The 25,247-nt window shown below is 50.5% G+C and overlaps 1 protein-coding gene across 3 annotated transcripts in view; it reads left to right on the top strand.

Annotated features, from left to right (window-relative positions):
* Window positions 1–1,229: 1,229 nt before the first annotated feature.
* Window positions 1,230–25,247, top strand: part of HEG1 (heart development protein with EGF like domains 1) — a 51,901-nt gene continuing 27,883 nt past the window's right edge. For all 3 annotated transcript variants that reach the window (XM_036386993.2, XM_036386992.2, XM_036386994.2), the window contains exons 1-7: window positions 1,230–1,590; window positions 19,421–19,687; window positions 20,694–20,912; window positions 21,289–21,543; window positions 22,698–23,006; window positions 23,407–23,724; window positions 24,277–24,594. In XM_036386993.2, the coding sequence (XP_036242886.1) occupies window positions 1,419–1,590; window positions 19,421–19,687; window positions 20,694–20,912; window positions 21,289–21,543; window positions 22,698–23,006; window positions 23,407–23,724; window positions 24,277–24,594 (1,858 nt within the window). In that variant the 5' untranslated portion in view covers window positions 1,230–1,418. The remainder of the gene's footprint in view (window positions 1,591–19,420; window positions 19,688–20,693; window positions 20,913–21,288; window positions 21,544–22,697; window positions 23,007–23,406; window positions 23,725–24,276; window positions 24,595–25,247) is intronic.

Genomic DNA, 25,247 nt, shown 5'->3' with positions numbered 1-25,247 from the left:
TTCTGAGTGTGCTTCATGGTGAAGTGGTGTGGGAAGGTGTGGGAAAAAGCATTTGCACATGGAGAGAAAAGCCTAAGGGCAGAGGAAGCGAGTCCTGTGGGGTAAAGCCAAGGCCTTAGAGTGCTGGTGTGGGCTCATCAGTGCCACCTCTTGGGTGGAAAGAGGCTTCCAGGAGAGTTTGTGTGCGTCAGCCACCGACTTCTGCTTTTGGTGCAGAGCAAAGCAGGCAGCGGGGGGCTGGGGACCGGACCCCGGGTTCGCTCGGTGCTGCAGCCGTCCGGACGCGGTGAGTTGTCACCAGCCACCCTCCCCTTCAGAAGGTCGGGTTCTGCTTGCCTTGAGGAAATCAGGTCTGGTTCTGAAGCAGCTCGAGGGAAAAGTGCAGGGCTCAGGAGCGACTCGAGGGGAGAGGTGGGCCAGGACGGGTTTGAGCTCAGGGGGACCCTAAACCCGGCACATCGGGATGCCGGCAGCCCCGGCAAAGCCCAGCCCACTGCTCTGCGGCCTGCTCCCTCCCAGAGCTAGGAGCATGAAATTATGAAGGGGAATTTCAGAACAATGAAGGGAAATCCTTTGCCTCCCCGTACAGCCCGGCCTGGGAAATTCACCACTGCCAGAAACTGCACCCTCAAACGCTGCTGCTGGCTTTCAGAAGAGAGTCAGCCTTATAACCAAGAAAAAAGCTGAGGTTATTTGTCAAGGACTCGATTTCGATGGGATTTAAGTTCGGGGCAGTGCAGGAGGGGGGTAACCCTGCCGTAGTCGGGGCGGCCGTGCCCGCCGGGTGCGGGCCCTGCGCGCTGCCCGCGTTTACCCGCGGAACCGAACCGGGGCATTTACCCGCGGAACCGAACCGGGGCAGCTCCGCGACGGCCGCGGCGGCGGGCAGGGGGTCACGCTCGCCCGGCGCGGCTGGGAGATGCAGCAGGAAAAATAAACTAGAAGTAAAAAGGAGCGTTATTATTATTATTACTATTGCTAATAGTCCCGGTGCTGCCGCAGCCAGCCGGGTGAGGGAGCGGGCGGCCCGACGGCTGCGCGGGGCGGGAGGGGGCGGCCGCTGGGGGCCGGGCCGGGCCGGGGTGGGGGGGGCCGTGGGGAGTCGGGCCATGCCGAGCCGAGCCGAGCCGCGGCTGGGTGATGTCAGGCTCGAGGAGGAGCCTCCGCCGCCTGCCCTTTTACTTTCGGGCGCCGGCACTTGGCCGCAGGCTGCTGCCGCTGCTGGCCGGGCCCCCCCCTCACCCCCTCCGCTATGGGCACCCCGCACTTTTAAGGCGCCGCCCCGAGGGGGGGGCACGGGGAATTCATTAAAAATCGCTATTTGGGTGGTTATTTATTGCCCCGCTCCGGGTATGTGAACAACCACCCCCCTGCCCCCCCCCCCTCCCCCGGCTCCCCTTCCATCCACCCCCAGCGCCATGCCGGCAGCCTGCACCCTGCTGCTGCTGCTGGGCTTGGGGCTGGTCCCGGTCCCGCCGGCCGGCTCGCTGCCCCTCGCTTCCCCACGGCGTCTTCCTCCACCTCCCCCTCCTCCTCCTCCGTCCCGAAACCGTCTCGGCCGCCCTTCCTCGCTTCCCGCCGGCAGCCCGGGTGAGTGCCCCGCGATGGGGATGGGGATAGGGATGGGGAGAAGGGGAGGGACGGGATTTCGTCCCGGCAGCGGCCGGAGAGTGCGGGGGTCCGCATGGTGCGGGTCTCTCGTGGCACCGCGGCTGCGGGCTGCTGAGCATCCCGACATCACCCAGAGCTGGCTCAGCTGGGAAGTGGAACACTCCCCCCACCCCAGTTCCTTTTCCTTTTTAACCTTGCCCAGCTCATCGTGCTACAGCTGCTTCAGAGGGTGAAGGTTTGGGATGGGAAAGTGTAAACACGTTGTGGCTGTGTGGACTGAGTGGAAGGCGAGCGGTGGAAACTTCACCGAGGAACTTGAGAAAGGTTTTGGGGGGCACCAGGAGTACTGTCCACATGTGTATACCCATCCAGGTGGGAAACGGGGGGCTCCTGTAGGTGTTCTGCAGGGTCTGGGTTGCCTCCTGCTTGTCTCCAGCAATGCTCTCATCTCACCAAAGGTGAGACCCCTATCAGGTGTGGGGACAGATGCTGTCAGCTCTCTGTGAATACCCTCTGTTTCTAGTCGCTTACAGACTGTCAGATTAGTCATGTATAGAGTCAAATCTTTCCTTGCATGCCACCTCTACAGTGCTATTATCACAAGCAATGCCTGGTTTTGTGCTTTACAGATTGTGCTGAATTTGGTTTCAGCACAGGATAAATCCTATTTTTCCCAGAACAAGCAGGGATGTTTCAAGTGTCGTTCAGTAAACTGGCTCACTTACTCACCAAAGAAGGCACATAGCTCTAAGGATGACTAATTCTCAATGAGTTTGGAAAGCACTGAGTGTCTGCAGGTGGTATAAGGAATCCAATATGTCAAATTAATCCTGCGTAGGTTTTAAGTGGGTTTTAGGATTCATTGCCTGCCTGAGCTGGACTGTCAAATTTCATATTTTAATTTCTGATGAGGAGAGAATATTATGCTTTGGAACTTGGGGTTAAGTTTAGTTGTATGGAGCTGTAAAATTTCAGGAAATGTGAGAAAGTACCTTTATAACCTTTTCATTTTCTTCACAAACCCAAGGCATGCCTTTGTAGGATGTATCCAGACTAGACCAATGTATAGCTAGGGGTATCAGCTGGAATGTAGCCTGCAGTGGATTAGAAAGCTCCTAACCAGCAGTGCTTGTGAGAGCAGCTTTGTGACTAGGATACTGCATGGAAATGAAGGAGATTTGGGTCTGTTCCCAGCTCAGCTACTTCTTTGTGCTACTCCAAGTATTGGTTTGCCCTCCAAACTGGGAGAATAATGCTATCTTACCTGCTACCAACCTTGTGAAGATAAAATCTGCAACTTGCCAGCAAACTGCTCACCTATTATTTGTTGAAAGCTGTGCAGATTCCTCAGTGGACAGAAAAAAAATATTTAATTTCATCTCAGCTTTCAGTCTGGCATCTTTTCCTGTGACCTTGATGACTCCTGAGAGTCAGTAGAGGAATGCATTTCCTTTGTTAAGAGTCTGAAAAGCTCGGACTATCTGTCCACATGCTGGAGAAGCCATTTGTCAGCCTGGCTGGCCGGCTCGGGGGTGCAGGCTTTGCTCCGTGCAGCCAGGGCTCAGCAGCTACAGGTGCTTGTGAATTATGTCAGCCACAGCCAGAAGGAGCAGGGCATGCAGTGAAGGAGTGATAAATAGCCCAGCAGTAGCTCGCTCCCCAGCAAACGGCATCGTGGATTACCCTGGCTCCTGACAGCTGCGATTCACTCGCTGTTAGCACCAGCTCCGTGCCTGTCAGTCAAGGGAATTGTCTGGTGCTACAGGAGAGGCTGGGGATCTCCGGAATCACCCTCAGGTCGGGCTGCAGACTCCTGAGCAATCCCTGCTTGTGTCACCACCGCTCCTGCCCCTCGAGGCATGTCCCACCTTTAAAAACACTTGCTTGAAGCCAGGGTACCATTTCTTGTGAACCCATCACCCTGGCACTACCAGGAAATGAAGATTACATCTCCCTTTGCAACAGTCTGAGGCAGGATGGCAAAAGCCCTTTCTCAGGCAGGGCTTAGTGAGCAGATGGTGAGGCAGTGGGTGTAGAAATGGGGCTTTTGAGTCGCTCACAAAGCGTGGGGCAAGGGAGCAGGGCTGCCCTCGCAGCCTCACTGCCCTCCTGGCTGGCTTGCGCCTCAGCCTGCATCTGCCACCCTCCCTGCCAGACCCTCTGTGGGCTTGTCTGCTGAGAGATGAGGACAGATGGCTTTAGCCTGTGTTTATAATACAGTCTGAACCCAAGGAGAGTAACACAAGAAAAAAAAAATAGGTGAAGTAGGAAGCAAGAAAGCTGGTGACAGTAAAGTTAAAGCATTATCAAATCTCTCCATGAAATCTCTTCTGGCACTACCTCACATGGGTACTGAGTGAGCTGAAGGGCTCTGTCTGCCACCAGCCTGGGTCAGGTCAGGGTTTGGTTACAAGCCCTGTCCTCCTGCAGGTCTCAGAATTTCAGGTTTCCCATCTGTGAAATGGGAATAATTCCAGTGACACCACAGGACACCAGAGGTAACACTGTGCCCCTGACAAAGTCACTGTGGCTGGGATCTCCCTGTTCCTGCCATGTCCCTTTTCCTGCTACTTCTGCCCACGCAGGTGCCCTGCCACGGTGCCCAGCACAGCACGGAGCCGCTGGCAATGGGCTTTCCCTGAGAAGCTGATCTGCTTTGCTGCCATCTGTGTCTGTCCTTCTGTCCCCGCTCCCTCTCTCCCATGGCAGGTGCCACCTTTCTATGTGGCTTCCCTGGTGGGAGCCCTGGCAATGAGGTGTGAAATTGCCTGAGAAAGAACCAGCTTTAGTTGCAGCAGAGGTTTAGGCTGGCTGCTGGGAGAAACTTTCCAAAACTCTTAGAAAGGATAAACAGTCTGTATTTATTTATGTATATTTTTAACTTTCTGTCCAAAACTTTCTGTGTGAGGAAGAAGTAAAGTTAGGAGCGAGGGAAGAAAATGCTGAGGATGTTTGTTTGCACAAAGACACGGTGTAGCTTCCAAATCTGCCTCACATTTTGCAGTATGTATTTTGTGGCTCCTGGGGGCAGAGCCCAGCTCTCCGTGCAGCCACACTGATGCAGAGAGGTGTAAGATGCTGCTCTCTAGCTTTGATGCAGCTTCAGGTGACTGTGGGTGGTGCAGGAAGGATGCTCCCTCCCCCTGTGGTGCAGGGACAAGGAAGAATTGCCTCCTGTGCCTCAGCACTGCTATCAAAAGGCTGCAGGGTTTTCCTGTCTCGGGCATCTTTGCTGCTCCTCTGTGAGCTCTGAGTGGATTTGGTTGGTGGGCTGTGAACATGAACTCCCAGGGGTTGCGTGGATTTAGCTCTGCTCCTTTGGGGTACATAATTTAAAGCAAAAAAGAAAAGAGAAGGAAGAAAATGCATTTCAGAAACAGAGGAAGATTGAAGATCAGCTTTCCTGACTGTTCCCCATCTCAAGCCCTGGAAGGTAGCAGGGCTTGTCCACTGAGCAGCTGGGTTTGCATCAATTTGTGGAAGCACTTGATGTGATGTTAAAGTGCTAAATGAGTAGTGTGAGGGATAGCTGTGTGACCTGGCTGGCAGGGAGCACACAGTGATGAGTATTGATGGACACTGCCATGTGACAGTGTGTGTGGAGACGTCAGCAGGCAGGGGGTGAGGGGAGAGCTGCCCTTTGCTGGGCTCCCCCAAAGTCTCATTTCTCAGTCCCAAACCACCTGTGCCAGCCTGTGCCCATTCAGCAGGTGTTGGCAGCATGTTCTGCTCCAGCAGCCACCACCATTTTGGTCATGGTGGCTGCTGGAGCAGAATTTAAAGAATTTAAAGTAATTTAAAGAAATTTAAAGAATTTAACTTCCTTCATGTTTTTTCTCATGTCTGGGGGGATGAGATGGGCTGTTGCTGCCACATTTGCAGGGGCTGGTGCCAGCCTTGCTGGTGTCATGGGTGCATTCCTTAGCAAATATTCTTTTCAGTATCAGAAGTTGCAGATACTGATCTGTTTAGGGGAGTGTGGTGTTTCTGGGACAACTTTTTTTCCTTCACCTGCTCTTACAGATAGCAATTTTTGGGCTGCCAGTCAGAAACTCTCCATCACTGAACCCTCAAGCTCCATGTGCTCCATCCTCCCTCCATTCTCCCCATCCTGCTCATCTGTAGGGAGCATGTCAGAGCTGCTGAAACTGACTCCATCACCATCACATCTCTCAGAGGTGGCCGAGGATTTTGCTCATTTAACAGAGGGGTTATGATGCCAGGTTAGAAAGGCTGTTAGTTTTGGTGCTCATAGTGAAAATGAATGGATGCTGCTGACCGTAGCTGTTCACCCAAAATGTAAGACATGAAACTTTGTAGCATCAGTCTGGTTGTGTTGGTTTGAATGAAGCATTCATCCATGCTAACAAAATAACCCCAACAGAATACAGAACTATTTCAAATAACAAGCTAATCAAGCCAATAAAACCTGTCAGTACAGCGATAGGGTTTCAGTGCTGTGATGTAGAGATTAAGGCGCCACCAACGTCCACAGCACTTCTGGAGCTGCTGCCAGAGGAACCTCCTGGCTGGCACTGTGGGCTCCCCATCCATGGGAGCTGTGTGCCATTTCCAAAATAAGGATAGCTACAGAGTGGCAAGGTTCAGCTATGGCTGAGCCTGCTGACTTTTTGCAGCACAGAAATACTGTCTTTCTGCCTCTCTCTCTGCCATTCCAGCCAGCTGGGGTGCTCCAGGCAGGGCTGCAACCTCTGAAATACCCCCAGAGAAATAGTCTGGAGCTGGATAGATTGTAGATAGTCAGTGTAAACCCTCTGGATTCTGGCTTTTCTTCCTCACACAGTGTCAAAAGGGTTTCTCTGCTGTGGAGGGGTGAGGAGTCTGAGGGTGTCAGGATATTTCTAGGCAGACAAACAGCACTGCTGAAGCCTGGGCTGATCCTCTCAGATGTGCACAGAGCTCCTCTGGAAAGAGGCAGGGCCAGATCCTGGCACCTGCTCTGGTATCTTTCTGCTGTTGAAATGGTGCAAAGCAGCACTGGGGCAGTTTGACCGACTGGAGTGTCAGAAGGTGCTCTGAGTGAATCAAAGGTTGGTGGTTCAGAATATTCCCTTGAAAATGCTCAATGCAAAATCCATAGTCAGTAGCTTGTCATGAGGCCTGAATACCCCGACCACAGCCCCTGTTATTTACATTCAATTAAAGATGTAGGTCATACAATAGGCTTTTTCTCTTTCCTGAATGGCTGAACACAGAAGGCAGAATCCAATTTTCAGTGGCAGCAGACCTGATTGCAAATTCAAATTTTTACTTCTTTGAGCAGTTTTTGCAACATTTGCATTGTAATTTGCTGTTTCTGTAAATATGAGAGGTTCATTTGCTGGGATATTCATCCAGAGGAGATGCAAGAGGGCTACAAGCACAGGCATGGTGAAAGAATGAAGTCTGTGGGTGCCTCTCAGGAGGAAATGGTTTTGTCACATTTGGCACCTCTTCTTTCTCACCATTTTCTGCATACATACAGCTGATGTGTGTGCACCCATCACCATATATTTTTAATGCCCAGCTGTTATATATATAACATCCTGCTGCTTCAGCAAGGGGCACAGTTCATGCAGAGTCTGCGTTCATCCTTTCAGGCTGAAATCATTCACATCTGAGGACAAGGAGAGAATTTTCCCACCCAAAAGGGAAATGATGTTGCATTACTGAGCAACCAGCCCAAGTAATAATATAATCTTAGAAAAATGCAGTTCCCTTGAGTAAAGGAAGCTCTGTAAACTTCAGCTCCTCCAAGCTGTTAGTGTAGCTGTTGCCTGTCCTGTAGAAATGCTGCTGTCAGACTGGTTTACTGAAGTGCTCTGGAGAGAAAAGGGGAAAAAGGGGATAGGAACCAGCTCCTATATAAAATGAGAACCTCTTGTAGGATCTGAGTACTGTGAGGTACATAATACAGATTTTAGGACCTTGGTTATATCCCTTATTTGCTGTTAATTTGTTTTTTGTCTCATCTGGGTGCTGGAGAGGGTGATGGCCACTCATGGTCATGAAGACTTGGAGAAGGGACAGGCAGAGCCAGGCTGAGCACAGGGATCAGCTGGAGGAAGGTAAAATAATGCAAGGTTTCCACTCATTAGGCTCAAAAACCTGTGGTTTGTTCTCTTCTGCTTGCCACAGGATGTGTGGCATTGGTGTGTGCTGTGGCTTATCTTGGGTTCTGTGGGTGCTGAGTGTGTGCAGGTTCCAGGGCCAGGGCATGGACTGAGTCATGGGGAGCCCCCTTGGTCTGTGCAGCAGCTCCCCAAGCTGGGCACTCACTGGAGCCTGCTCTGCTAAAGTGCTGGTCTTCACAAAACCTGTAGGAACCTGCTGTCTTGGAGGTCTCTGCCTTCCAGGCTAGTTTATTTTAATATATGAGAACAAACAAAACTGTCTCAGGAGCTTCATCCTTTCAGAAACCATTATGAAATGCACGAGATATAAAAAAATATTTAAAAAGTGCCCAAAATGCATAAACAGGGTGTAATAACCTACAAACTGTTGCTGCTCCTGTGCTGCTTCCCCCATCCCTCTATGGCTTTGGATGGAGCTATTTCCAGTTGCCTGTCCTCTGTGCAGGCAGGGCTGTTGAGGAGGGTCATATCTGCTTTTGCATCTGCTGTGCCCTTGACTTGGAGTCATTTGATAAATAGGTTTGCAGTTGGTTACTTCAGCATCTCCCAAGCTGCAGTCAGCATCTCAGCTGTGGGCGAGGGAGCACTGCTGCCAAAAGTCAGGATCTGTGTCAAGAGCCTCCTAAGATTTGGCTGTCTTTCCCTAAAACCCCAACTCCTGGAGTTGTCATTACAGGAGAATCACTTAGAGGGGTAGAAAAAGAGCGTCTGGCTGTTGAGGTGGTAGATAAAAAAGCCTGGAAACTATTAGCTGCAAAGCTAGAAGTCACAAAGGAAGCCCAGGTTGGGTTTATTTAAAAATACCACTAGCTCAAAGCTGGTCTCCAGAAGCTTTTGTGTCCAGACAGAAGGGTTGTTTCAGACACCACTGCATCTGCAGGAGAAGTGCAGCCCTCTGCACTGTCCTGCTCTGCTAGGGAAAGAGAGGGAGCACAGCAGGAATGCCAAGAGCAAACCCAGTTGTTCTCTGTCCAGCTGTTTGAATACCTTGTGCAAGCACCTTGACCTTGGTGGATTGCCTCTCCACTGGGAAAAACAAGCTCCATGTGCCTTGTCACTCTTTGCACGGCCATGGAGCTGTGCAGCATTCTGACTGTGCTCTGGCTGCAGGTCCTTCCCTTTGCCTTGCATTGTGGACACCCCATCTTGGGCTTCCAATCTGGTGCTTGGAAAAAGTCCTCTGGAAGTGCCATGACCTTTGCAGTTCTTTTGCCAAGGCAAACATGGAGATGTTTGAGGGACCTTTTACACAGCGATTTGATGGCAACAAGGCTCTTGCCACTGAAGTTTGGGACAAAATAACATTTTCTTTTTAACTCTGAGATAAAGTCAGTGGGAAAGGAGTGAGGAGGAATTTTAAGTGGTTGATAGCAAGGCACGCAGACTATGCACAAAGGGTTAAGTCAGCAGGGTTAGCTGTTGTCCCAGGGGTACAGCCCAGGCTGCATTTCCCAGAAGACATCGAGTTGCACACACACATTTGGGGCATTTTTCTCAGCATTTTTCAGCAGGCTGTGATGGCAGAGGTTTTGAAGGCTGTTACAGGATCAGTCTGACCTCTCGCCTCTATAACCAGGCAGACACTGTGGTAATTTCTGCTACCAGAACCACCCTTAGATTCCTGTGAAATCTCCAGAGCATAGAAGAAACCCTGTGCAGGCATTTTGGACTGATGGCCAGGCTGTGTTGGTTACTGGTAGCAAAGGTGGGCTCTCTTTTTCCTTGAAGAGCATGCTAAAAGGCACTTCTGCATCTGGAGTGACAAGAGGAATTTAGATCTATGGAGCACAATTATTCACGTCACTGCTTGTTAGGATGCTGGTGTTAACACCCTTCCTCTTGTGGAAAATCTCTTAAGCCCTGAGGACTGATGTGAAACGTCACGCTCTGGTGAACTTTGCTGAAGCAGGGATGAATCACACTAAGTTTGGCTTCAATATATTGTCCAAAAGATGCCTTCTCAGATAGCCTAGGAGGAGGGTACTGCTGCCCACCCACCCAGGGTGTCAGGATCTGTTTTGGAGGGAGGACAGCACTTTCTGGAGTATGCATAAATTGGGGATTGATGTGGGAGTTTGGATATTTGAGGGGTTTTTCATTTGGCTTTGGTTTTGAGTGCTCTATAAAAGCAAAAGGCAGGTCTGTAAGAGATCTCAAGACATTTCCCAAGGGATCTTGATATATCTCCTCCCTATCTTCTGGGATCACCCAGAATGGTAGAAAAAGACCACTTTTTTTCTTTTTTTAATGAGAAGGGTTTCACTGCATCTCTGAATAAATGTCCTGCTACATCCATGCCACTATAGGTAAGAAAACACTTTCTTATCAGGGAAACTGAAGCAGCTGGTAGTTAAACCTTCTGCAAAGAAATATCCCAGACAAGTGTTGGCCAGGTTTGACCCTGCATTGCTTGTAAGATCTCCCAAACTGACAAGGTAATTTAGCAATTTGGGGAGGAAATGCAGAAGGTACCCCTGTCTATTGAACTCCTTTCTGTCCAGTGATGGGAATGATTTCCAGGAGTGGAAGCATCCACAGACCAACTGCGCATGATTTGAGCTCCTTGTCAATTGGAATCAAGGACCCTGATTGTGGAGCATAATGCTGCTCTTGTAATTCAGCCTTTATCTTTGTGCTGGAGCTGGGTATAATTGTATCTGTGTCTAGAGGGACAAGGAGGAGGGTTTCAGTGGCTGGTACTCACAAAGGCATCTTTAGAAACCTCCTCATCCCTGGTACAAGCTTGGTAGGGCTTAAATGAAAATACCCCTGAGTAGCTTTAGACATTTGAACAGTCATCATTGTTTGATTCAGATTTGGTTACAGGACTAACATCTAAATGTTAATTCTTTTTAGGACATTATCAGCTCTTTCAGCAAATGCAGAATGGGGATGCAGTATTAGACTGTCAGCCAACCCTGCAGATAAAGGCCCTTTGAAAGGATGTTTCTTAGGAGGGAAATATAATCAGAGAATGCAGAAAATCATGAAGATGGTCTCTTCTTAGAAACTTGTAGCAAATGTGATGCATGAAGAAAGCTAAATGAACCAGGAGGCTTTTAAATTGGGGAATGGGAATAACAGCAATTTTGTGGCCTCTGAGGACAGTCCCCAGCATGCAGTCAGAGATCCTCATCATCCTGTCCTGCAAAGTGCTGGTACACCTGGAGATTGGAGGGTGTTGGATAAGCTGTGTCACACGCTGGGTTAAGACTGAAGTTGGTGGTCACATGGATGTGCCAGGGCAGTTGATGTGTGGTGGCTCTGTGCTGGGTAATCTGTGTCTTTGTGTGGGCAGGTTTGGGGCACAGATTTCTGTCCTCTCAGTCTTCTGCGCTGCCTTGCTCACCACCCCATGCCCATATGCATCGAGGTAGGATGTGACCTGACCACGACTCCCTCTGAGCCCTCAGTGACAGCTCAGAGGGTGACAGCCCAGCCCTGCCCTTCTCCAGCACCCATTCCCACTGCTGCCCACATCTGAAAGAAGGTATTTATTTTTCAATCTCCCTGAAACATGTGCAGAGAGGCACTGGAAGTGGTAAATCCCTTCCCCCATTCTCGGAAAGGAAACATGTGGCTGCAGAGGCACAGTGGTGGCTGATGGGCAGGACCTCTGTTCCAGCTGCCCCTGGGCAGTGCCGTCCTCTCCTTGTCAGTGGTGACTGCTCTGCCAGTGCCAGGGGGAAGACCTGGCTCATCCCCTGGAAGAAGCAGGGCCGGCGCCATCCTGAGCTGCCACCGCTGCTTCCGGGGCAGATCGGCGCGGTGTCATCTAGGAAATGTGATTTAGATCATCATCCTTTGGCAGCAGATGGGGGAAGGGAGGTGGGGGCCCTTGTCTCTTCTGGGGATTCATTTCTCTTTAAGCTGCTGTATTTATTTTTTTGCCTGTTTGCCTTTTTCTCCATCCCTTCACAAGTCTCAGTGCCCCTTGTTGAAGGGTAGGAGCGACGAGAGCATACATGGTTCCTGCTGCCATGACATCATGCCCTGCATCCAGCCTTCAGCTGGGTGTCAGGCTTGGGCTACCTTCAGTTTTCCCTTGGGATGGGGTTGCATTTGGAGGACGGAGGGAAGAATCCACTGAGCCTTGTGTCTGCATGTCACCAAATGGCACCTACCACTTGGCAGTCTGATGATTTTCCTGCATCCAAGAGGGCTCCTTATGCTTCTCACAATGCCCTTGAGAAGTTGCTCAATTCCCAGGCTGGTCATCCCTGGAGTGACTGCCAGCCAGCAAAGCTCTTTGGCATGTGCCTAATGTTAAGCACAGGGAATAGTTCCCTGGGGAGCCCTTAAGTACATTGCTGGAGTGAGGCTCTGGTCAAGACACCTGGACCAAAGCCCACCTGCGCCACTGAGCAGCATGGCTTGGGTCTCCAGGGACTCATGGCAGCCCCTGGCTGCTCCCAGCCTCACCTCTCAGCATTGCAGCAGCCTTTCCCTGCTCTTTCCTCCATCTTCCCAGTATTTATTGTCCCTTCCTGTGTGTGGGAAGCAGGTCCTGGACTCAGACCACTTTGGAGCAGGGACTTACGGTTTTGTTTCCAGAGTGGGATGTGAAAATGCAATCTTGTTTTCACCTGGGTCTGCAAAAGGCTGAGTCCTCAGCCCCTGGGGTAGATGTCTTTTGCCACACATCTGCTTCATACTGTCTGGCATAATTTTTTGATAGGCATTGAGGTTTTGTGCAGAAAAATCTGTGCTTCAGCCCATAGTCCTTGTGGTTTTGAGTAAAACCCCAGGTAATTACAAATACCAGTAGTCTGGGTGTTTCTTTCCCCTGCAAGATCTCTTTAAGTCAAACACAAGTCACTGAACTTGTATTGGGAGTAAATAAGCTTCATGGAATGGCTTTGGTTATCATGAGGTCACACAGAATGAGCTAATGCTCCCTTCTGGCCTGGAAATTAGACTTTCCAGACAGCAAAATTTCATCCTGCAGGTTCTAAGCCTCTAGCACCTTTCCTTACAGGGGAGCCCAAGCCCCAGGCCTGTGCAGTGCCCAGCCCCTTGTAGAGATGCTCGGCCCTTCTCACCAAAGGCCAGCCCTGCCTGGGGGCAGGTTTCCTGGATTGCCAGTTTCAGTGAGCCTGGGCAGCTGCTGGGGGTGAAAGCCATCCCGTGGGTTGTGGGGCCCAGCTGACAGGCAAAATGCAGTGAATCTCTCCACAGCACAGTGAACTTGCTGCCCTGCCCTGGAAATATTGACCCCTGTGAGATTTTCCCAAGCTGCAAACCTTGCAGACAAATTCCAGGTTTCTGGAAGTATTTGTGTGAGAGGTCTGGAGAAAGAGCCACATTAGAAATGAACCTGTGTGCTTGCAGAAGCTGACAGCAGCCTGGTCCTGCTCCCTTCAGCCTCACCAGCCTGTTTCTTACCACTTCACCAGAACTGTGCACACCACCATGGATTTTTCTCTCCCCCCCCCCCGCCCCATCTTTTTCACAGCCAGGATGTTTTTTCTTGCCTTTTTATTGTTCCAGTGACCTAGCAACTCCACTTTGGTGGAGTCCTGCCAGGAGACTTCCTCCACAAGCCGTCTGATAGTCTCCAGCAGCACTGCCCTCAGATGGGAGCAGAAGTTAAAATGACACCAGGCTGGGTCCCTGTGTGGCTTTTGCTCTGGCCTCATGAGTGCTGGTGAGGGCAGCGTTGCCTTCCCAACTAGAAAAGCTTCCAGAGAGCTTTAAAAACCTCAGAAAAAGGAAGGAGAAGCAATGCATGAGTGATACTTTCTGTAATATTTCTGCAGGACATTATAGAAAAGCCTGGGAGATTTTAGAAGTGAATTTACTGATGCTGGGATTTAGCATTTGGGATCTATGGTGCAGGCAGGCTAGCTGGGGACATTTCAGCATTGCAGGGTTGCAGGAAAGGGGATGGAGAGGAGGTGTGAGTGCTCAGAGAGCTGTGCACTTAGGGAGCTTTATTTTGGCTTGGTTTTACTGATGTTTACTAAAAACAGTAGAAAATGAATCCCTTTGGTAAGTGCTTCTGGGGCTGCCTTCACTCTGCCCTGGGCCTGCGGGGGATTTTCCCACATTAACGCTGGAAGGATGCTTCCAGAAACGAGCTGTCAAGCCAGAAAATATGGCTGGGTTTGGCTTGCTGCTCAAGAAAGGCCATCAGGACACAGGGCCTGGGACACTGGAGGTTCAATCTCCACTGGATGGATGGATTGAGATTTTACTGTAGCCTCAGCATGGTTATGGTTTTTTTAGCAGTATAGTAATTCATGGCTTATCCTTGTTGGAAGTGGAATTTATATAAATGTATTTTTCAAAGACTTGATGATAAACCAGGACTTTTTTTTTTTTTTTTTAATTCAGTTGCTAAAAGCTGTTAAAAAACCAAAATGTATGAAAATAGGTTTGAGGAGCTGCCCTGAACCACGGGCTGGTGGTTTTCAGGCAGCACAGGTGGTCCCATGGATCCATGTGGTCTCAGGGATCTGTGGATTGAACCAAACTGCCCGAGAAAGATAAGTAAGAAGCTTAGGATTTCATGGGCTTGTGCAGGTGATCTGGGAGCCTGCACCTCCCCAGGGCAATGTTTAGGACACCAAAACTAAGAGGCTGGAAACCTCTTGATAAGCAAAACAATATCCTGTCCCTGCACTGTGCAGGTTTTATCCTAGTTGTGGGCACTCCATATGCATATATCCTGTGCTTTTGGAAAGGATCACAGATTTCTGTGTTAGGACAACCTGTTTCCTTGCTTTAGGGTACTGCTTTTAAGAGCAATAATTGGATCCTTTTTTTTTTCCTAATGGCATCTCTGAGCATCAGGCTCTGGGATGGTGAAAAAAGGTGTGGGAAGCAAAAATGGCCTTTAGCATCCTCTGAGGTTTTGCAGGTCCCGGAGGGGAGGTGATGTGGAAGTGCAGAATGGTTTTGTGTCACAAAGCAGAAGTGCAAGCAAGGTGCTGTGGTGCGGCACTGGAGTGTCTGAGGATGATGCTGATGTCCCCAGCCCTGCGGGCAGCCATGGCTGGAAGTGGCCAGGTGGGCATTAACCATGTGGACCTTGGCATTCAGAGCTTGCAGGGGCTGCTGCTGCCATCAAACCCCCATCACTTTTCTTGAGCCGACATATTAAAGCTCTAGGCACCTCTGGTGCCTGCATAAATCCTTCCTATTATGGTTGAAATGGCTGAAGGTCCTGTGAATTGCTGTCCTGCTCTGCCTGGGGGCCAGTGGGGAGAGGATGAGGAGCAGAAGCACCAGAGCAGGGCACTGCCAGGGAGTGTGTCTATAGGGTACTGCATCCAAACCAACTCCCACAAAAGGGTGAGAGGCTCTGGCAAGCTTCTGTGCCTCTTCTTCTCTTCCCCATACACCCTCTCTTCCCACCTTTCTTAATCCAGACAGAATAAATCCTTGTATAGATAGAAAAAAATTAGCAGAACAGGGTTGACTGCATGTGGTTAAAAACCTCTTGCATTTTTCCCGCACTTAGCACACACGAGGGACCTTCCCCAAGCAGTATTATCAGCGTGTTTACTCTCAATTGACCCATCTCAAGTATGAATTTTTTTTTAACCTCCATTTCACCCCCCCCGCTCACCCCCCCGCCCTGAACTTCTTCTTTCAGAGCAAGAACAAGGAAGGAAATTGAAAATCCCAGAGAGCCCTGGACGGTCCAGATTTAGGGCTTTAGCTTTTGTTCGCACAAACTCGCTTGGCTCCTAACCGGCCTCCACCCATGATCCCGACATCCGCAGCAGCAGCCGCTCGTTCAAAACAGAGCCCCGAGCCTGGAGCCTGGAGCCCGGCAGGGCCCGGAGCCCCGAGCCTGGAGCCCGGAGCGCGGCAGGGCCCGGAGCCCCGAGCCTGGAGCCCGGAGCGCGGCAGGGCCCGGAGCCCCGAGCCTGGAGCCCGGAGCCCGGCAGGGACCGGAGCCCCGAGCGTGGAGCCCGGAGCCCGGCAGGGCCCGGAGCCTGGAGCCCGGAGCGCGGCAGGGCCCGGAGCCCCGAGCCTGGAGCCTGGAGCGCAGCAGGGACCGGAGCCTGGAGCCTGGAGCCCGGAGCCCGGCAGGGACCGGAGCCTGGAGCCTGGAGCCCGGCCCCGGCAGGGACCGGAGCCGCCCCCGGCCCCGCTCTGCTCCCGCTTCTTCTCCCGAGCTGCCCGCCTTTCTTCCCAACCTCTTCCCACAGCCAGCCAGGAGTTTTCGAAGTCGGGATGAGTTTTTTCTCCCCTCCGCCAGCCTCGGATGATGTTGAGATTATGCAACGTTAACAGCTGTGGGGTTTATAATTAGAGCTGCCTGTCCTCGGGAGGAGCCTCCGCGCACGGGATGCTCCCGCAGCCCTGGCAGGACAGCGGCTCCATGGGCGGCTCCATCCCCATCCCAGCGGGAATGCTCCCCAGGGAATGCCCACCCTCCCCACGAGGGATGCTCCGGGTGAAGGGCTGCTCTCGACAGCCAGTCAGCTGCTCTTGGCTTTCCTTCTGTGCAAACTCAGATCAAATTTGTGTTCCCCTGTCAAGAAAGTATTTTTCTTGCCCTTGAGGGGAAAAAAACCCCATCTTCAGGGGAGCAGTGGGGCTGGGATAGCTCGTGGCTTGCCTTGGCTGGCTGCAATCTCCTGACAAACGCTGCCTGTGGGGATGCTGCTCTCCTGGCATCAGCAGGATACATCCCACCTCCCTCCCCGCCCTGTGTGTGATCACAATCACTGCAGAAAACTTGCATTACTGTGCTTTTTGTGGTGTTGTGCTGACCCATGGTTGAGTTGTGAGCATCACCTAAGCCCTGCCTTGGTAGCAGCCACCTGTGAAACAGGGCAATGCCTGTGCTGTGTCACAGATGGAGACAGAAAATTGTTGGCCCAAAAGGGATTTTTCCAGGAGTCTTACAAGGTAGATCTCCAACTGGGCTGCCAGGGGCAAGCCCAAAGCCTTGAGAAATCAGCTGGAACTTGATCTGTTTGTCCTGGCTGAGCTGTGTAACTCGGCTCACAGCAAGCCTCGGGCTTGTTATGCTTGCAAAGAAAAAGTAACTCCGAGCCTCGACCTGTCTGGTGAGCATCACTGCTAGTTTTCACTGGGAAGGAAAACACCAGTCCAGTGGGTGGCAGAGTTTTGTGCTGGAAGTCAAATATTTCTCAGTGGCTGTGGTTATGTGGAGTTAAACCGTGCAAAGCTGTTGGCAGCTTAGGATGTGATGAAATTGTTAGTGACAGATCTGTACCTCAGCTAAAGGGCCACTCTGCTTTAAGCCTTTAATGCATCAGGGGAGGCCAGATGGTCTTGTAGGGAATTTTTGGGAAGAAGTTTGATCTGGTCTGTCTGCTGCAGAGGAGGGTCGTCTTTGAAGTCTTAATTTCTGCAGGCAAATCAAAGAGGATATTGTGGTTTTATCTTGCACTTCTGGTAGGCTTGATGGATGTGAGATTTCATGTCTATTTTGTTGAACAACACAGTTTTTTTGGGGTTTCCTTACTACATGCTGTGGGTTGAATTTTCCAGCGTAGCTTATGCTCTGCACCAATTTGGGGAGCTGAGTCTGTGCTAGCATGAGGTTTTCCTCCCTGCAGCAGGACCTGGTATACCTTGCAGGGCAGGGTTAAAGATGCCAGATGACTCTAAAAAGCCTGTGTAAATAATACCTTCTTATTCAGCCCCTCCACTGCCTGGCTGCACTCAAATTGCTGGAACCCACAATAAGGGGAAGGGTTTTGCTTCAGTTTATTCCCAGCATCTCTGCAGAGCCAAAAGAAGATAGAGAACACTCTGAGGTGGATTTGCAGGGCAAACTACCACCAGATAAGCAAACAGCAGTGTTTTACTTTTGAACTGGTCTCATTCAATCAAGGAACATAGCTGAAGGCACTGCTTGCTGGCATTTCCAGGGTTACTTTTTAAGAAGTGGCAATGAAATGCCTGCTGAAGTGTGCTGCTGTATATTTTAGCCTACTTGCCCAGAGCCCTTGTTGACAAATGAGTTGGCAACCTGGGAAAGCAGATTTCCCTCTTCTATCCTCATACCCTAAGGGTTTCTTTAAGCATCTGCTGCTTTGCCTCCTCTCTGTGCAGCAGAGCTGGCCACAGGCTTTCTGGTCAGCATGGGCTGCACAGCTGAAAGCTTTTAGTGAGAGGGGGATGGAGAGAAATTCAGTGCACTGCCCTCCAGCACAGCCACGTTTTTTGGGGTTGCTATAAATGGACTTGTGGGCTACAATTACAGGCTGGGTATTGGCTTGGAAATGAACACAGCAAGCATCCCCTGCCACTTCCCATCCCCTTGTCCAGCTGGTGAGGACCAGGAGCTTGTCCCTTGGGACAGGAGGTGGCTCACAGTGGGCTCTGGGTGGCAGTGGCTGCTTGGCATTGTAGCCACTGTGAGGCTGCCAGTGATGGTACCCTGGGGGCTCTGCTCCACCACAGCTCCTGTCTCCTTGGCCCACCATGGGCTTAGACTCCCAGGATGAGATACAGACTGTCCTACGTACCCCTCTGTTTCTTGGTGAGTTCCCACTGAAGGTATTGCAGGGGACACTTCTGAAATTTCACCTCTGTTGTGGCACAGCAACTCCAAGGAAGACATACAAGACAGGTAGGAGGTGTCCCATAGGTCTTTGTTTTGGACACACAATTTTCTTACAGAAAGTGTTTGGAGGTCTAGAACAGGTTTAACCTTCAAAATCAGAGCTTTGGGGCAGAGACTGACTGCCTTTATCTGCTGCCTGTGGATGTCATGCACATGACAGAGACCGCATTTTGTTGTAAGGAAGATGGACAAAATGGAGACCTTGCATGTTCAGATTTGGACTTGCTTTTGACTTCAAAGATTGTTGTGGGCTTTGAGGGTCATCTGAGGCTGCAGTGCCAGCCAAGCCTTGGGACTGTAACATAGATGGTGGCTGCTGATTTTTGTGTGAACTGATATGCAGTGAAATCCTCACTAGGTGGTATCATAAGCTGAAAACCCTGATTCCCCGGACCACCACTCATGCACAATCTTCTTCTTGTTTCTCATATTCTGGTAGACATTAACGTTAGAAGTGCTAAAATATCTCATTACCTTGGGGTGCTTTGGCACCTGGGTGGGCCATGTAATCCACGCCATGCACTGATCTCCTCTGTCCCCAGTGCTGCATGGTGGCTGGGTGGGTTATACTGACCATCCTGGATGCCCTGCAGTTCTCAGCCGGCTCCCTGCCAGCTCTCTGCAGGTGATGGGGTTTGAGATCGGGTGTCCAGCAAGCACTGGCCAAGTGGAGAGAGGGGAAGAGCTGTGGGGCCCTCTCCCTTCCCATCTTACATTCAGAATGGGGCACATGGGCTGTGCTGGGCTGTGAGCTCTGGAGACCTTCACACTCCTGCCATGGACCCTACACTGCAAGTATTTCCAGTTATTTGTTTAAGACTTTCTTTTTGCTCCATTCAAAATTTATTTCTCCTAACACAAAAAAAAATCCTGAGGGTGCTGAATTGAATTAGTCTTTTGCACAGAGGTGGATTTTGGTATTTGGTCCCTCAGACCAATCTAGTTTCCACTGGCACAAATCCAAAAATAAATTTCATGTCTGTGTTTTGATTATGCAAAATTTTTCTCTAGTGTAAGTAAATGAGCTCAGAGCCTGGCCTTGGTGTTACTGCAGTGAGCTGAGCCTGCACATCAGTGCTGATGGGATCTAAGTGTTTTTTCTTGTCTTTCCTTTTAGTCATTGAAAGCAGCCATCAGGAGAGAAGTTCAAGCACAGAGATAAGGACTGCTGGTGCTCCTGTGGAGTTGGTGACGATGCTGGCTGGGAGCAGGGAGTGGGCATCACTGCCTGCCAGGCATGGGGCAGTGCCAGCAGCAAGCAGGGTCCCAGGGCACACTGTGCCCCCTGCCAGTGACGGGGATGTGCCCCCTCCAGGAGCAGGATCCCCAGAGAACCCATCTGCTGGGACAGTGAGCCACCTGCTCACCCACAGCCATCCTCCCGGTGAGTTTTATGGATGTGGGAGTTCCTGTTAGCCATTCCCAGCCCATGGACTGAGCATAGGCAGTGGGTTAGGGAGTATTGCTGCCCCACAGCTAGAAATGCAGATTTTTGAGAGAAATTTAATCTCAGGATTGGAGAAATCCATTCTCAGGAAAGCTGGGCTTTGTTTTTTAACGTTACAACACAGATGATTCTCAGGAGCTGACGCTGTTTTTCACCACTCAGCAGTACCCAGGGAGTCCTGCCCATCCACTGAGCTCAGGGGCTGTGCAAAGAGCTGAGACCCCTGGGTGTCCCCACAACTTCTCCCATCAGGAACTGAACCCCACTGCAAGCCCAGCCTAGGTTGTAAGAGCTCAGCTTAAGGATACCTGACCAGCTGGGATGATGATTTGTGGCTGCGGTCCTTACATGGAAATCCTGCAAGTGAGCACTTACTTTTGGGCTTGTTCATAATCTTCAGACATAAGTAAACCAATGTACTCTTTTAAATATGAACTTAAATCAAGGCCTGTTTCTCAGAGCAGCAAGACAAAGCTGTGATGATTGCCCTGTCCCTGCTTCAGGTTTTTTTCTTAATATCCCCAGCTGAAATAAGATATAAGCATAGAGGTTTTCTTTAATTTTTTTTATTCCTTGTTTTTTTCTGCTTAGGGACTAGAACGTGGAGCTGGCATGCCCAGGCTGCCAGCTGTGGACTGTTCTGGCACCAGCTCCGTACTTCCTTCTGCATTTTTAATATCTCTAAAAAAAATCTGTTTCTTTTGCCATGCTCAAATGAGGACAATATTTAATTATTTTTTGGCGACAGAAACCCTCTGTTCCCATCAATCCCTCCTGCAGTTAAACTGTGCTCTGTTAAACAGGAAACATGAGGGATGCAGCTGTGACTCTTCCTGTTGCATGTGGTAGGGCTGGGTACCGCTGCAGGTGATGCTCCTGCCACCCAGCTGCGACAGGAGAACTTTTCCAGGTGAACATGACCCCTCTCCCTGTTCCTTTCCAGGCCCTGGAAGCCATCACCATGCTGCAGGCAGGCCAGGGAGAGGCAAGAGGGCTCCCAGCACCCCTGCAGCTGCTGAGGGGACACCACCAGGCTCAGAAGCTGTCAGCACTGATTTGGCTGAGGGGACACAGGGAGGGCACCATGGGATCTGGAACGTGTCAGGGTTTAACACCATGAGGACAGCGCTGCTGCCTTCATCTTCAGAAGCTCATCACCCAGGTGAGCCATCCCAGTTCGGCCTAGGAACACTGGGAAAGTGTTCAGGGATCTGGGAACAAGGTGAATGCTGTTCCCCAGAGCAGCCAGCATTGGTTAGGCCTGGTTCTCCTGTATTGTACAGCTTTGTGGATCTAGCTCTCCATCCTCACTGTGCACTCAGGGCGGTTTACTGGCTTGCTTTATGCACAAGGATGGAGAGAAGAATCCTAGTATTCAAAATTATGAACTACTTGGTGCAGCTTCCAGACACAAAGATCCTGTAGGCACAGTGCAGACAGGGGGCTGAGGGGCAGGGGAAGGGGGGCAGTGTGGAATGGTATGTGGACAGCTGAGCCCATCTCTGGGTTCTCATCTGCTTTCCCCTGTTGCCTTGCAGGCACTGACAGCCCCTCTCAACCCGTGAGCAGCTGGGTGGGCACAGAGCTGGGCACTGCAGCTGTTTCACCCAGCCCCTTGGGGAGCAGCCCCAGCTCTGCTTTCCCTGGCTCCCTGGCACAGCCCCAGGCCTCCTCCCAAGCTTCAAGTACCCAGACTGGTGCAGAGCACACCATGCTGCACCCCAGGGGTGTCACAGGGAACTTGACCAGCCCTTTGCTGACAGCATCACCTCCCATGGACAATGCCCTCAGAGGTGAGCTTTGCTGGCCTTTGTTTCATAGTTTTGAAAAGCCACTTTATAGTATTTGCTTTCTTGAGCCAGAGGAGATGCTCCGTTTTGCATGCACTCTGTTTTTTATTATTTGGATGGTTAGCTGAAATTCCCTGCTGAAAGCAGGAAAAAGCAATGGAAAAAAATAATTTGATCCAACCCCCCCCCCCTGGCATTTTCCACTTGAAAAAAAGTGAAGTTCTTTGGATGTTATCACAGTGTTTTCTGCAGGGTGGATGTCTGCAGCTGTGAAATATCTTCACTGGGCCAGTGCCAGCTGCAGAGCAAGGGCAGCTCTGAGCCCTGTCTGACCTGTGCCCAAGTGGTGACGGGGTGGGGTGGGAGGTTGGGAACCCACGCTTGTGGCCACACGGGGTGGGTTTGCCCTCAGCTAGGCAGGGTGAGGTGCCTGTGCTGAACAACTTGCTCAGGGCAGCAAACCTGAGATCCCTGGGCTCCATGGCTTCCCCTTGCTTGCTCTGCAGCAGCCAGTTTCTGGAGCTCCCAAAACCAGAGACTTTGCCCAGCTCCACATGAACACTGAAAACCTCAGTGTTGTTAAATCCTTTTCCTGTGCCCAGGAGCAAACACATCTCCCAGGTTCTCACGCTGACACAGCTGTTGAGAGCACCCCTGGGCTGCAGGAAACCTGAGATCCAGTGTCTGAAGGATAGTGCCTTGCTGAGCCCTGGGATGTGTAGTTAGCTGCAGGCTCATGTGGGAATGTGGCTGTGCTTAGGTTTCCTCCCTTTGCTGCTTGATGCTCTGCTCAAGCCACAAAAAAAAAAAAAAAAAAAAAAAAAAGAAGAAGAAGAAAAAAACTGAGCCTATTTCCAGCAATATTAGAGCAAAGGTGGGATTTAAAGGCAAACCCCCACAGTCCTTGTCCTGTGGGGTTTCCTGCTGTCTGGGCCATGCCAGTCTCACAAAGCCTGGCTGCAAGCCCTGGGCTCCTGGGTTTCGTGTGAGGTCTTCCAGAGGTGAGGGGGGTCCTGCCTGTCCAAAGGAGCACTTTGTCCAGATTGAACACTTCCTATGCTTAGTATCTGTATGTGCACTGTAAGCATCTGGGAAGAAAATGGATCCATCTGCTTATAATTTCATGTGTATAAACCCATTTTTGTATTGTACTGTAGGCGTTGGAAGCAGCCACCAGCCATCCAACAGCTCAGCCACGGAGAGGTTCGGTTCGGATTCCCCCACCACCAGCACCTCCATTTCCACAACAGCTGCCAAGGCTGGAGGGAGGACATTGAGGTCTCTGCCAGCCAGCACCAGGCTGGTCACCATGGCAGAGATTTCCACCTCTGGGACTGAAATCACCAGCTCTTCAGCCCAGAGCCAGACCCCTGGGGTGTCTGTGAGTGCCCAGGGTGATGGAGGCAGAGGTGTCACAGACCCATTGCTCTCAGGCTTGCCCTCCATTTCAGGAAGTGCTTCCACAAGTGAGTTTTGATAGATAGCTCAAAACTCTTATTTAAAGACTCTTTATTAACAAAATATATCCTTTTTATTTTAAAGAAAGGAGGAATAATATTGTATTTGGCACATTCTGTACATTTAAAAACATTTCACAGAAATGAAAGTATGGATAAATATTATTCTTGTTGGAAGGGGAGGATAGATTTTCCTTGAAAACTTCCAGTAGAATTTTGCAAGCAATAACTTCAGCAGTTCCTATTTAGAGACCACTTTTCCCCTGTCTTAATGATTTCCCAGTATTAAACATTTCCGTATTGAATATTCACACATACATTGTCTACATCTACTGACAGTGGGATGAAACCTACCCAGCAGTTTTTATTTATGTTTATGCAGTTTTGCCTTTCTCTTCTCCTTTTTCAGCTTCTAGCAGCAATTTTGAACCCCCCAGGAGCATCCCAGGTGCAGAAGAGGCGACAGAGAGCTTGGACATCCAGGCTGCTGACGTGTCCAGCACGGCAGTGGGGACACTGATGTCCCCAGAAAATGGCGACACAGCTGGGGTGACAAGGGACTCTGCCACCAGCACCAACCCCACAAGCTCTTTGGGTGGGACCTCCTCTTCCTTGAGGACTGGGACACATCATCCCAACAGCTCACAGGAAGCCACCGATCTCCCAGGCCCTCCTGGGGGTCCTTTGCTCACAAACTCCCTCTCTGCCTCTGAAGGTCCTTTCCCAGGTAAATTTGTTAGTCTGAAAGCTTGTCTGCCTTGGGATGGATGAGTTTTCACATCCCTGCACTGTTTTTCCTCAGATATGGTCATCAGTCATTATTGGACACGTGGATGTTTTTGTTACTGGCTGCACTGAGCTGGCAGTGAGGTGGGTGGGAAGGGGGAGAGTGGAGCTCAGCTTTTGGGTGAAAAAAAAGAAAAAAAGAAAAAGAAAACATTGAAAAAGAAAACATTGATGGCCTTGTTACTAATGAAACTCCTGTCCTGGGAAGAGCATTGCTAAGAAATACATGCACACACTTTCCCTGCCAGAGACACTTGCTGGGGTTTTGCAGCTGTCACCTGGTGCTGTATCTGCCATGCATGCTGGTCTGTAGAATGTGGGTTTGAGATTTTTCATGGGTTTCTGTAAGGCACATGCCTGTACTGAAGAGATGAATCTCTTCCCACAGAAACCCCTTCAGTTTCTCAAAGGGCAGTGTCGAAATGGGTGCTGAGCATACAGTTGTGTGTATAGCTCTGTATGCACAAATCAAACCTGGTTTATTGTACCCTAGGTGTCAGAAGCAGCCACCAACCAGTGGCAGAGAAAACCTCCCTCACTTCCTCTGCCACCAGCACTCCCGTTCCAGCCATATCCAGCAGTGAGGGGAGGCCACCCAGGTCTGCCTCGGGCAGCAGCCCCTGGGCAGCAGCCAAGGGCTCCACGTCCAGCAGTGCCATGTACAGGACCTTGGGAACAACTCAATCCTTGTCCACATCTGCTGGGAGAGAGGCCTCCAGAGCTCAGGGGTCCACAGGAATGACAGATTTCACTGAGGTGGCAGACTCTCCCCTAACACGCTCTGGCTCTCCTTTGGAAGGTCCTTCCCCAGGTGAGCTCACGTTAGAATTGAAATTTCATTTTTCTTCCAAGCCAAAGGAGGACTTCCTGCAGCTTGCACTTGCCTGACTCTTTCCTGCTATGTAGAATATACTGTTTGGAAGGACGCAGTGTGACTTTGTGTCTGAAATTATTCAGCTCTTTCTTGACCAAAAAATGTGCTTTAGATTTTTTACAGAAAGGGCACATGTGTGGAAAGTTTCATTATGCCAAGAAAAATAATTAACTTTCAAATCACAGTCCTTTTTTTACTGTCTCCAGTTGCTATCTCTATGTTACAGACAAGAGAACTAAGCAAGTGAGGATTAGATCATGTCCCTGTGGTCCCAGGGATCAGACTTCAATTCCTACCTTCTGTCCTACTACTTGGATCGTGCTGCTTCCCAGAATTTGAACCAGCTCAACAAATTTAAGGCAACTTTGAATGTGGTCCCTGAGGTCCTTCATGCTGCTGTTTGGTCATACCCCCCACTGTGGTTCTGAAGGGGTCTGATCCCCCTGATCCTGCTTCTTCAGGCTTCTCTAAGACCTTCACACTGCTCAGGGTAGTGCCTTGTCTGAACTGATTTCCAGGCTTTTCTGGGTCATCACGATATTTGTTTTAGCAGCATGGAGTGCACTCAGGCACATAATGGTGAAATCAAG

Source organism: Molothrus ater, chromosome 7 (assembly GCF_012460135.2).
Source record: "Molothrus ater isolate BHLD 08-10-18 breed brown headed cowbird chromosome 7, BPBGC_Mater_1.1, whole genome shotgun sequence".
NCBI lineage: Eukaryota > Metazoa > Chordata > Aves > Passeriformes > Icteridae > Molothrus > Molothrus ater.
Note: the sequence above shows the minus strand (reverse complement) of the source record. Positions and strands in the feature narration are given on the sequence as shown.